At 46.3% G+C, this 13,141-nt stretch overlaps 1 protein-coding gene across 1 annotated transcript in view; it reads right to left on the reverse strand.

The window, feature by feature from the left end:
* Positions 1–11,003, reverse strand: part of map7b (microtubule-associated protein 7b) — a 62,624-nt gene extending 51,621 nt beyond the window's left edge. The window contains exons 1-3 of the mRNA XM_065009418.1: positions 11,000–11,003; positions 8,711–8,782; positions 198–361 (exon numbers count right to left, since the gene is read on the reverse strand). Coding sequence (XP_064865490.1) covers positions 198–361; positions 8,711–8,782; positions 11,000–11,003 — 240 coding nt within the window. The remainder of the gene's footprint in view (positions 1–197; positions 362–8,710; positions 8,783–10,999) is intronic.
* Between the last annotated feature and the right edge of the window lie 2,138 nt (positions 11,004–13,141).

The following is a 13,141-nucleotide window of genomic DNA, read 5'->3' on the forward strand; positions in this document are numbered from 1 at the left end:
TCGTCTCTTCACTGTTGAGACACCACAGTGTGTGTCCAGTGTATTCAGTGTGTGTAGTGTGTGTGTCTAGTGTATTCAGTGTGGGTAGTGTGTGTAGAGTGAGTGTATAGTATATTCAGTGTGTGTAGTGTAAGTGTACAGTGTGTGTATTGTGTGTGTACAGTGTGTGTATAGAGTGTGTAGTGTGTGTCCCTCACCTTCTCTTCCTCCAGGTTATGTCTTCTCTTCTCCTCCACAGCAGATCGTCTCCTGTCCTCCTTCCTCCTCTGTTCAACCATCTTCCTCTTCCTCTCCTCCAGGTGTTTGTCATAGTAGTGTCTGGCTCTCTCCTCCCTCTCCTGCCACACAGCCTCCCTGGCAGCTGACACACAGTAAGGCTTGGGGTCAGGTAGTAGACAAGAGTCTGATGTAGTAGTAAGGCTTGGTGTTGGGGGTCAGGTAGTAGACAAGAGTCTGATGTAGTAGTAAGGCTTGGTGTTAGGGGTCAGGTAGTAGACAAGAGTCTGATGTAGTAGTAAGGCTTGGTGTTGGGGGTCTGAAGTAGTAGACAAGAGTCTGATGTAGTAGTAAGGCTTTGTGTTGGGGGTCAGGTAGTAGACAAGAGTCTGATGTAGTAGTAAGGCTTGGTGTTGGGGGTCTGATGTAGTAGACAAGAGTCTGATGTAGTAGTAAGGCTTGGTGTTGGGGGTCAGGTAGTAGACAAGAGTCTGATGTAGTAGTAAGGCTTGGTGTTGGGGGTCAGGTAGTAGACAAGAGTCTGATGTAGTAGTAAGGCTTGGTGTTGGGGGTCAGGTAGTAGACAAGAGTCTGATGTAGTAGTAAGGATTGGTGTTGGGGGTCTGATGTAGTAGACAAGAGTCTGATGTAGTAGTAAGGCTTGGTGTTGGGGGTCAGGTAGTAGACAAGAGTCTGATGTAGTAGTAAGGCTTGGTGTTGGGGGTCAGGTAGTAGACAAGAGTCTGATGTAGTAGTAAGGCTTGGTGTTGGGGTCTGATCAGGTAGTAGACAAGAGTCTGATGTAGTAGTAAGGCTTGGTGTTGGGGGTCAGGTAGTAGACAAGAGTCTGATGTAGTAGTAAGGCTTGGTGTTGGGGGTCAGGTAGTAGACAAGAGTCTGATGTAGTAGTAAGGCTTGGTGTTGGGGGTCAGGTAGTAGACAAGAGTCTGATGTAGTAGTAAGGCTTGGTGTTGGGGGTCAGGTAGTAGACAAGAGTCTGATGTAGTAGTAAGGCTTGGTGTTGGGGTCAGGTAGTAGACAAGAGTCTGATGTGTAAGGGGTGTTGGGGGTGATGTAGTAGACAAGAGTCTGATGTAGTAGTAAGGCAAGAGTCTGATGTAGTAGTAAGGCTTGTTGTGTAGTAGACAAGAGTCTGATGTAGTAGTAAGGCTTGGTGTTGGGGGTCAGGTAGACAAGAGTCTGATGTAGTAGTAAGGCTTGGTGTTGGGGGTCAGGTAGTAGACAAGAGTCTGATGTAGTAGTAAGGCTTGGTGTTGGGGGTCTGATGTAAGGCTTGGTGTTGGGGGTCAGGTAGTAGACAAGAGTCTGATGTAGTAGTAAGGCTTGGTGTTGGGGGTCTGGTAGTAGACAAGAGTCTGATGTAGTAGTTGGTGTTGGGGGTCAGGCTCTGATGGTGTTGTTGGGGGTCAGGTAGTAGACAAGAGTCTGATGTAGTAGTAAGGCTTGGTGTTGGGGGTCTGATGTAGTAGACAAGAGTCTGATGTAGTAAGGCTTGGTGTTGGGGTCAAGACAAGAGTCTGATGTATCTGATGTAGTAGTAAGGCTTGGTGTTGGGGGTCTGAGTAGTAGACAAGAGTCTGATGTAGTCTTGGTGTTGGGGGTCATGACTAAGAGTCTGATGTATAGTAAGGTATGTTGTAGTCAGTAGTAGACAAGAGTCTGATGTAGTAGTAAGGCTTGGTGTTGGGGTAGCTCAGGTAGTAGACAAGAGTCTGATGTAGTGACTAATGGGAATGTGGTATGTTGTGTTGGGGGTCTGTAGTAGACAAGAGTCTGATGTAGTAGTAAGGCTTGGTGTTGGGGGTCTAGTAGACAAGAGTCTGATGTAGTAGACTAAGGTAATGATGTAGTATGTTGTGTTGGGGGTGGGCTCCTCTTGTGTTGGGGTCAGGTGTAGGTCTGATGTAGTAGTAAGGCTCAAGAGTCTGATGTACTTGGTGTTGGGGGTCAGGTAGTAACAAGAGTCTGATGTAGTAGTAAGGCTTGGTGTTGGGGGTCAGGTAGTAGACAAGAGTCTGATGTAGTAGTAAGGCTTGGTGTTGGGGTCAGGTAGTAGACAAGAGTCTGATGTAGTAGTAAGGCTTGGTGTTGGGGGTCAGGTAGTAGACAAGAGTCTGTAGTAGTACATGACTAAGGGTGTTGTGGTATGTTGACAAGAGTCTGATGTAGTAGTAGGCTCCTCTCAGGTAGTAGACATGAGTCTGATGTAGTAGGAATGTGGTATGTTGTAGACAAGAGTCTGATGTAGTAGTAAGGCTTGGTGTTGGGGGTCTGATGACTAAGGGAATGTAGGTAAGGCTGTGTGGGGGTCAGGTAGTGATGTAGTAGTCTGATGTAGTAGTAGACAAGGCTCTCTAGTAGACAAGAGTCTGATGTACTAAGGGACAAGAGTCTGATGTAGTAGTAAGGCTTGGTGTTGTGCAGGTAGTAGACAAGAGTCTGTGTGTAGTAGTGTAGCTCCTCTCTACATGACTAAGGGAATGTGGTATGTTGTAGTGTAGCTCCTCTCTATATGACTAAGGGAATGTGGTATGTTGTAGTGTAGCTCCTCTCTACATGACTAAGGGAATGTGGTATGTTGTAGTGTAGCTCCTCTCTACATGACTAAGGGAATGTGGTATGTTGTAGTGTACATGACTAAGGGAATGTGGTATGTAGTAGTGTAGCTCCTCTCTACATGACTAAGGGAATGTGGTATGTAGTAGTGTAGCTCCTCTCTACATGACTAAGGAATGTGGTATGTTGTAGTGTAGCTCCTCTCTACATGACTAAGGGAATGTGGTATGTTGTAGTGAAGCTTCTCTACATGACTAAGTTATGTATGGTACCCAGGTTACATGAAAGGGAATGTGGTATGTGTGTGGGCTCCTCTCTACATGACTAAGGAATGTGGTATGTTGTAGTGCAGCTCCTCTCTACATGACTAAGGGAATGTGGTATGTTTTGTAGCTCCTCTCTACATGACTAAGGGAATGTGGTATGTGTAGTGTAGCTCCTCTACATGACTAAGGGAATTGTATGTTGTAGTGTAGCTCCTCTCTAGGACTAAGGGAATGTGGTATGTTGTAGTGTAGCTCCTCTCTACATGACTAAGAATGTGGTATGTTGTAGTGTAGCTCCTCTCAGGCCTGACTAAGGAATGTGGTATGTTGTAGTGTAGCTCCCCTCTCTCCCATGACTAAGGGAATGTGGTATGTTGTAGTGTAGCTCCTCTCTCTCATGACTCCCGTAGGACTAAGGGATGTGGTATGTTGTAGTGTAGCTCCTCTCTACATGACTAAGGGAATGTGGTATGTTGTATCTTCTCTCTATATGACTAGGGAATGTGGTATGTTGTAGTGTAGCTCCTCTCTACATGACTAAGGGAATGTGGGATGTATAAACTCCTCTCTCTACATGACTTTAGTGTAGAATGTGGTATGTTGTACTAGCTCCTCTCTCTACATGACTAAGTTGTAGTGAAAGTGGATTAGCTCAACTCTACATGACTACAATGTGGTATGTTGTAGTGTAGCTCCTCATGACTAAGAGATGATGTAGTAGTGGACTAAGGAATGTGGTATGTAGTAGTGTAGCTCCTCTCTACATGACTAAGGGAATGTGGTATGTTGTAGTGTAGCTCCACATGACTAAGGGAATGTGGTATGTTGTAGAGCACACAGACTAAGGGAATGTGGTATGACAGCTCCTCTCTCTACAGACTAAGAATGTGGTATGACAGACATGACTAGACATGATGTTGTACAGCTCCTCTCTACAGACTAAGGAATGTGGTATGTTGTAATGAGGATCTCTCTAGACTAAGGAATGTGGTATGTTGTAGTGTAGCTCCTCTCTCTCTACATGACTAAGGGAATGTGGTATGTAAGGTAGCTCCTCTCTACATGACTAAGGTTGTGGTATGTTGTAGTGTAGCTCCTCTTGGACTAAGGGAATGATATGTATAGTGTAGCTCCTCTCTGGAATGTGGTATGTTAGTGTAGCTCCTCTCTACATGACTAAGGGAATGTGGTATGTTGTAGTGTAGCTCCTCTCTACATGACTAAGGGAATGTGGTATGTACAGACTCCTCTCACATGACTAAGGGAATGTGGTTGTTGTACAGCTCCTCTCATCTAGCTGACTGGTTGACTATAGAGTAGCTCCTCTCTACATGACTAAGGAATCGGCTATGTAGTAGTGGCTCCACATGACTTCAATGTGGTATGTGTCATGAGCTCTCCTGACTAAGGGAATGTGGTAAAGGATCCTCTTACATGACTAAGGGAATGTGGAGCTCCTCTCTATGACTAAGGGAATGTGGTATGTAGTGTGTAGCTCCTCTCTACATGACTAGGGAATGTGGTATGTTAGTGAGCTCCTCTCTCTCTAATGACTAAATGAAATGTAGCTCCTCTCTCTATGTGGTATGTTGTATTATAATATGAATATAATTTAGTGAGCTCCCTCTCTACATGACTAAGGAATGTGGTATGTTTTGTAATGTCATTAAAAATGTGTAGCTCCTCTTCTAATGATAAGAGGAATGTGGTACTCCTATGTGACTAAGGGAATGTGGTAGTTTTCAGCTCCTCTCTACATGTGTGGTATGTAGGTTGCTTTCTACATGACTGATGTAGGTAGTAGTGTAAGACTAAGGAATGTGGTATGTAGGTTGCTTTCCGTCTACATGACTAAGGGAGAAGACTGTGCTCCTCTCTATGACAAGGTTGACTTTCCGTTGATTAGTGTAGCTCCTCTCTAATGACTAAGGGAATGTGGTATGTTGTTGACTTCTCTACATGTTGATTAGGCAGAATGACTAAGGGAATGTGGTATGTTTATTAGTAGTGTAGCTCCTCTCTACATGACTAAGGGAATGTGACTTTCCGTTGATTAGGACTAAGGGAATGTGGTATGGTGTGTATCAGGTTGACTGACTTGTGGTATGATTAGCTCCTCTCTCTACATGAAAGGAATGTGGTATGTTGTAGTTGACTTTCCATGACTGGGAATGTGGTATGTAGTAGTGTAGCTCCTCTCTCTCTACATGACTAAGGGAATGTGTCCTCTCTCTACATGACTAAGGGAATGTGGTATGTTGTAGTGTAGCTCCTCTCTACATGACTAAGGGAATGTGATGTTGTTGAGCTCCTCTCTACATGACTAAGGAATGTGGTATGTATCAGTGTTGACCTTCTCTACATGACTAAGGGAATGTGGTATGTATAGTGTAGCTCCTCTTCTCGTTGACTAAGGGAATGTGGTATGTTGTAGTGTAGCTCCTCTACATGACTAAGGGAATGTGGTATGTTGTAGTGTAGCTCCTCTCTCTACATGACTAAGGAATGTGGTATGTTGTAGTGTTTCTCTATGACTAAGGGAATGTGGTATGTTAGTGTAGCTCCTCTTGACTAAGGGAATGTGGTATGTTGAGTGTAGCTCCTCTCTACATGACTAAGGGAATGATGTTGTAGTGTAGCTCCTCTCCCATGACTAAGGGAATGTTATGTAGTAGTGAGCTCCTCTCTACATGACTAAGGGAATGTGGTATGTTGTAGTGTACAATCTCTCTCTCTACATGACTAAGGGAATGTGGTATGTTGAGTAGCTCCTCTCTAAAGGGAATGTGGTATGTTGTAGTGTAGCTCCTCTCTCATGACTAAGGGAATGTGGTATGTACGTAGTGTAGCTCCTCTCTACATGACTAAGGGAATGTGGTATGTTGTAGTGTAGCTCCTACATGACTAAGGAATGTGGTATGTAGTAGTGTAGCTCCTCTCTACATGACTAAGGGAATGTGGTATGTTGTAGTGTAGCTCCTCTCTCTACATGACTAAGGGAATGTGGTATGTAGTAGTGTAGCTCCTCTCTCATGACTAAGGGAATGTGGTATGTAGTAGTGTAGCTCCTCTCTACATGACTAAGGGAATGTGTATGTTGTAGTGTAGCTCCTCTCTCTACATGACTAAGGGAATGTGGTATGTGGTAGTGTAGTCTGTCTCTCTCTACATGACTAAGGAATGTGGTATGTAGTAGTGTAGCTCCTCTCTATGACTAAGGGAATGTGGTATGTATTGTAGCTCCTCTCTACATGACTAAGGAATGTGGTATGTTGTAGTGTAGCTCCAATGACTAAGGGAATGTGGTATGTTGTAGTGTAGCTCCTCTCTCTCTACATGACTAAGGGAATGTGGTATGAGTAGTGTAGCTCCTCTCTCTACATGACTAAGGGAATGTGGTATGTAGTAGTGTAGCTCTCTCTACTAAGGGAATGTGGTATGTAGTTGTAGCTCCTCTTATACATGACTAAGGGAATGTGGTATGTTGTAGTGTAGCTCCTCTCTACATGACTAAGGGAATGTGGTATGTAGTAGTGTAGCTCCTCTCACATGACTAAGGGAATGTGGTATGTAGTAGTGTAGCTCCTCTCTACATGACTAAGGGAATGTGGTATGTTGTAGTGTAGCTCCTCTCTTGACTAAGGGAATGTGGTATGTTGTAGTGTAGCTCCTCTCTCTCATGACTAAGGGAATGTGGTATGTAGTAGTGTAGCTCCTCTCACATGACTAAGGGAATGTGGTATGTTGTAGTGTAGCTCCTCTCTCCATGACTAAGGGAATGTGGTATGTTGTAGTGTAGCTCCTCTCTACATGACTAAGGGAATGTGGTATGTAGTAGTGTAGCTCCTCTCTACATGACTAAGGAATGTGGTATGTTGTAGTGTAGCTCCTCTACATGACTAAGGGAATGTGGTATGTAGTAGTGTAGCTACTCTCTACATGACTAAGGGAATGTGGTATGTTGTAGTGTAGCTCCTCTCTACATGACTAAGGGAATGTGGTATGTTGTAATGTAGCTCCTCTCTACATGACTAAGGGAATGTGGTATGTTGTAGTGTAGCTCCTCTCTACATGACTAAGGGAATGTGGTATGTTGTAGTGTAACATGACTAAGGGAATGTGGTATGTTGTAGTGTAGCTCCTCTCTAATGACTAAGGGAATGTGGTATGTTGTAGTGTAGCTCCTCTCTCTACATGACTAAGGGAATGTGGTATGTTGTAGTGTAGCTCCTCTCTACATGACTAAGGGAATGTGGTATGTTGTAGTGTAGCTCCTCTCTACATGACTAAGGGAATGTGGTATGTAGTAGTGTAGCTCCTCTCTACATGACTAAGGGAATGTGGTATGTAGTAGTGTAGCTCCTCTCTCTACATGACTAAGGGAATGTGGTATGTAAGTGTAGCTCCTCTCTCTACATGACTAAGGGAATGTGGTATGTTGTAGTGTAGCTCCTCTCTACAACTAAGGGAATGTGGTATGTAGTAGTGTAGCTCCTCTCTCTACATGACTAAGGGAATGTGGTATGTTGTAGTGTAGCTCCTCTCTCACATGACTAAGGGAATGTGGTATGTTGTAGTGTAGCCCTCTCACGACTAAGGGAATGTGGTATGCCAGTGTAGCCAACCACGACTAAGGGAATGTGGTATGTTGTAGTGTAGCCAACCACATGACTAAGGGAATGTGGTATGTTGTAGTGTAGCCAACCACATGACTAAGGGAATGTGGTAGTTGTAGCCAGCCAACCACATGACTAAGGGAATGTGGTAGCCAGTGTAGCCACATGACAGAATGTGGTAGCCAGCCAACCACGACTAAGGGAATGTGGTAGCCAGCCAGCTCACATGACTAAGGGAATGCCATGCCAGTGTAGCTCCTCTCTCTACATGACAGAATGCATGCCAGCCAGCCAGCATGACTAAGGGAATGTGGTATGTAGTAGCCAGCCAGCTCTACATGACTAAGGGAATGTGGTATGTAGTAGTGTAGCTCCTCCATGACTAAGGGAATGTGGTATGTTGCCAGCCAGCCAGCCACATGACTAAGGAATGTGGTAGTAGCAGCCAGCTCCTCTCACATGACTAAGCCATGCCATGCCAGCCACATGACTAGAATGTGGTATGTAGTAGCCAGCCAGCCACATGACTAAGGGAATGCAGCCAGCCACATGACAAGGGAATGCATGTTGTAGTGTAGCCAGCCACATGACTAAGGGAATGTGGTAGTTGTAGCCTCCACCATGACAGGGAATGTGGTAGTTGTAGTGCAGCCAACTCACATGACTAAGAATGTGGTAGCCAGTGCAGCTCCTCTCTACATGACTAAGGGAATGTGGTATGTTGTAGTGTAGCCTCTCTACATGACTAAGGGAATGCAGCCAGTGCAGCTCAGCTCTACAGACTAAGGGAATGTGGTATGTTGTAGTGTAGCTCAGACTAAGGGAATGTGGTATGTTGTAGTGAAGGTTCACTGCCCCCGTTACCAGCCCAGGTTACATAAAGGGGTCACACGAGCATGTTTTGGCCAGCCAGCAGAGAGGGATTGTCTTTGTGTTGTTCAGGAGCCAAAGCCAGCCATGACCCACAGCTGACGATTCAGACAGCTGCTCCAGGCCTCTGGGTGTGTTTATAGCCCCCTCCCCTCCCCAACACACCGGTCTGTTTCTCCCTCTCAACCGACGCTCCCGGGCCAGTCTCTGCCAGCTCGTCGATCTTGAGCCAACGCTCTGTAACATAAACACAACGTTTAGAGAATGCAACTAACACACACACTCCAGATCTAAGTTTCCAACTGTACCACACACACACACACCACACAGAAAGAGGGATAGACACACAGAGAGATACCAGACAGACAGACACACAGAAAGAGGGAGAGCAGCCAGAGAGAGACAGACAGACAGACAGAAAGAGGGACAGACAGACAAGGAAGAGGTGATAAAATGAGGATAGAAAAGGAGAAGGTTAAAGGTCACCTGGTTTGTTAGCAGCATTGTTGCTTGGACTAGGTGATAATGTTACAGTCGGGGTGGAGGACTGGGTCTGACCCGACCATCTCCTCTCCTCTGCTTTGGTCTGAGAGTCAGAGACTGGAGGACAGACAGACACACAGCGGTCAGCCAAGTGTTGTATTGATCAGCTGACTGGTTGACTATCAGAGGGAAGTGTATTGATCGCTAGTAGAGTGGTCCATGACTTCAACCACTGTCATGACTCTCCTGTGAGTATCCAAAGGATCAGGTTACAGAGGAGCAGCCAGGGCCAGCCTCCCCGCAGAGAGGGGGTTTTATGAAATAAAATGAAATATGATTATAATATGAATATAATTTATGAAATATGGAAAATGTATGTATATTTTGTAATGTCATTAAAAAGTTGCTTGAAGATGTTATGAGGAAAAAAAACTATGTGACTTAGAGAGTTTTCACCAGTGTGTATCAGGTTGACTTTCCGTTGATTAGGCAGAAGACCGTGTTTATCAGGTTGACTTTCCGTTGATTAGGCAGAAGACCAGGTTGACTTTCCGTTGATTAGAGCAGAAGCCAGCCATCAGGTTGACTTTCCGTTGATTAGGCAGAAGACCAGGTTGACTTTCCGTTGATTAGGCAGAAGACGGTGTTTATCAGGTTGACTTTCTGTTGATTAGGCAGAAGACCAGGTTGACTTTCCGCGATTAGAGCAGAAGACCAGGTTGACTTTCCGTTGATTAGGCAGAAGACGGTGTTTATCAGCCACTTTCCGCCAGAAGCGGTGTTTATCAGGTTGACTTTACGCTGATTAGGCAGAAGACGGTGTTTATCAGGTTGACTTTCCGTTGATTAGGCAGAAGACTGTGTTTATCAGGTTGACTTTCCGTTGATTAGGCAGAAGACTGTGTTTATCAGGTTGACTTTCCGTTGATTAGGCAGAAGACGGTGTTTATCAGGTTGACTTTCCATTAGGCAGAAGACGGTGTTTATCAGGTTGACTTTAGCGTTGATTAGCCAAGACGGTGTTTATCAGAGACTTTCCATTAGCCAGAAGACTGTGTTTATCAGCCCACAGATTAGCCAGCCAGGTTGACTTTCCGTTGATTAGGCAGCCAGACCACGCAGTTTATCAGGTTGACCAGCCAGAAGACGCAGGTTGACTTTCCATTAGGCAGAAGACGGTGTTTATCAGGTTGCCTTTCCGTTGATTAGGCAGAAGCCAGCCAGGTTGACCATTAGGCAGAAGACAGCCAGGTTGACTTTCAATTACGCAGAAGACGGTGTGTATCAGGTTGACTTTCCGTTGATTAGGCAGAAGACAACCCGTTGATTAGCAGAAGCCAGGTTGACTTTCATTAGCAGAAGACGGTGTGCCAGGTTGACTTTCACGCAGATTAGCAGAAGCCAGGTTGACCACGCAGATTAGCAGAAGCCAGGTTGACTTTTTGACGTTGATTAGCAGAAGACGGTGTTTATCAGGTTGACTTTCCGATTAGCAGCCAGCCAGGTTGACTTTCCGTTGATTAGCATCAGCCATTAGCCAGAAGACAGTGTTTATCAGGTTGACTTTACGCCAGAAGACGGTGTTTATCAGGTTGACTTTCAGGCAGAAACCCCAGGTTGACCACGCCAGAAGACCGTGTTTATCAGGTTGACTTTCAGCCAGAAGACCGTGTTTACAGAGACAGCCAGCCAGCCAGCCACTCAGAGACCCCAGCTCCAGAAAGCCAGCCAACAGAGCAGCCAGAGAAAGCCAGCCACACAGAGGGACAGCACAACCAGCCAAAGGCCAGCTCACCAAGCGGAACTCAGCCAGCTTCAACAGCCAGCCACATCAAAAGAGCAGCCAGCCAGCCAGCCACCAGCCAGACAGAGCAGAATGACCAGCCAGCCAGCCATGTGTCATATTGTGGTAATACAAGCAGCAACAGCCAGCTAAGTCACCCAGCCACCAATAGCCAGCCACTGTGTCACCCATGTTATCTTATCATTTAGCTTATTAGCCAGCCAATCAATGTGTAGTACTGCAGAGCAGCCATATTCTGAAGGGTTCCAGAGCAGCCAGCCAGCCACCGCCACCACTGAGCCAAGTTCCACCCGCGCAGCCCAGTCAAAACTGCCAGCCAGGCCCCCACGCAGAGCAAACCAGCCACCACGCCAGAGCAGCCAGCCAATCACACCTTCAGAGACACCTGAAACCCCACCCTTTAAATACCACGCAGGAGCAAGTAATCCAGCCAACCACCAAAAGAGCCTAGCCAGCCAGTTCCACGGATGTCATAAGAGCACCAACAGCCAGCCAGCCACACAGAAATGCAAATGCCAGCCAGCCAGCCACGAGAGCAGCCAGCCAGCCAGCCAATACAGAGTGACTAATTGATGTAAAAGCAGCCTGTGTAGCCAGCAGCAACTCTTCCCGTGGTCCCCAAATTACAATAAGTGAATTGTTACAGCCAGCCACACAGAGCAGCCAGCCAGCCAGCCACACAGAGCAGCCAGCCAGCCAGCCAGTGATTAGCCAGCAGCCAATAAAAAATGCAGCCAGAATAAAAAGCCACACAGAGCAAATAAAAGCCAGCCATTAACCAGACCACACAGAGCAGCCAGCCAGCCACCCGCAGAGCAGCCAGCCAGCCACCAGCAGCCAGCCAGCCAACCACGCACAGAGCAGCCAGCCAGCCAGCCACCCGCACAGAGCAGCCAGCCAGCCAGCACACCCGCACAGAGCAGCCAGCCACCCGCACAGAGCAGCCAGCCACCCACACAGAGCAGCCAACCAGCCACCCGCACAGAGCAGCCAACCAGCCACCCGCACAGAGCAGCCAACCAGCCACCCGCACAGAGCAGCCAACCAGACACCCACACAGAGCAGCCAACCAGCCACCCGCACAGAGCAGCCAACCAGCCACCCGCACAGAGCAGCCAGCCAGCCACCCGCACAGAGCAGCCAGCCAGCCACCCGCACAGAGCAGCCAGCCAGCCACCCGCACAGAGCAGCCAGCCAATCAATCTTCCCTGTGACCAGCCCTGTCTGGAACTATGAGGAGTAACAGCCTAACCTACACTACCGTTCAAAAGTTTGGGGTTACTTAGAAATGTCCTTGTTATTGAAAGAAAAGCTTATTTTTTTGTCCATTAAAATAACATCAAATTGATCAGAAATCCAGTGTAGACATTGTTAGTGTTGTAAATGACTGTTGTAGCTGGAAACGGCAGATTTTTTATGGAATATCTACATAGGCGTTCAGAAGCCCATTATCAGCAACCATCACTCCTGTGTTCCAATGGCACGTTGTGTTAGCTAATCCAAGTTTATCATTTTAAAAGGCTAATTGATCATTAGAAAACCGTTTTGCAATTATGTTAGCACAGCTGAAAACTGTTGTCCTGATTAAAGAAGCAATAAAACTGGCCTTTAGACTAGTTGGGTATCTGGACCATCAGCATTTGTGGGTTCGATTACAGCCTCAAAATGGCCAGAAACAAAGACCTTTCTTCTGAAACTCGTCAGTCTATTCTTGTTCTGCGAAATTGAGTCTATTTCATGTGAGAAATTGCCAAGAAACTGAAGATCTCGTACAACGCTGTGTACTACTCCATTCACAGAACAGGGCAAACTGGCCCTAACCAGAATAGAAAGAGGAGTGGGAGGCCCCGGTGCACAACTGAGCAAGAGGACAAGTACATTAGAGTGTCTTGTTTGAGAAACAGACACCTCACAAGTACTCAACTGGCAGCTTCATTAAATAGTACCCACAAAGCACTAGGCTCGACGTCAACAGTGAAGAGGCGACTTCGGGATGCTGGCCTTCTAGGCAGAGTTCCTCTGTCCAGTCTCAACATCAACAGTGAAGAGGCGACTCCGGGATGCTGGCCTTCTAGGCAGAGTTCCTCTGTCCAGTGTCTGTATTCTTTTACCATCTTAATTTTTATTGGCCAGTCTGAGATAAGGCTTTTTCTTTGCAACTCTGCCTAGAAGGCCAGCATCCCGGGGTCCCAGAGTCGCCTCTTCACTGTTGACGTTGAGACTGGTGTTTTGCAGGTACTATTTAATGAAGCTGCCAGTTAAAACCTCTTGATGCACCCATCCCGTTATCTGGATCATTTTCATCAACA

The sequence above is a fragment of the Oncorhynchus nerka genome, linkage group LG24 (genome assembly GCF_034236695.1).
Source record: "Oncorhynchus nerka isolate Pitt River linkage group LG24, Oner_Uvic_2.0, whole genome shotgun sequence".
NCBI classification, from domain to species: domain Eukaryota; kingdom Metazoa; phylum Chordata; class Actinopteri; order Salmoniformes; family Salmonidae; genus Oncorhynchus; species Oncorhynchus nerka.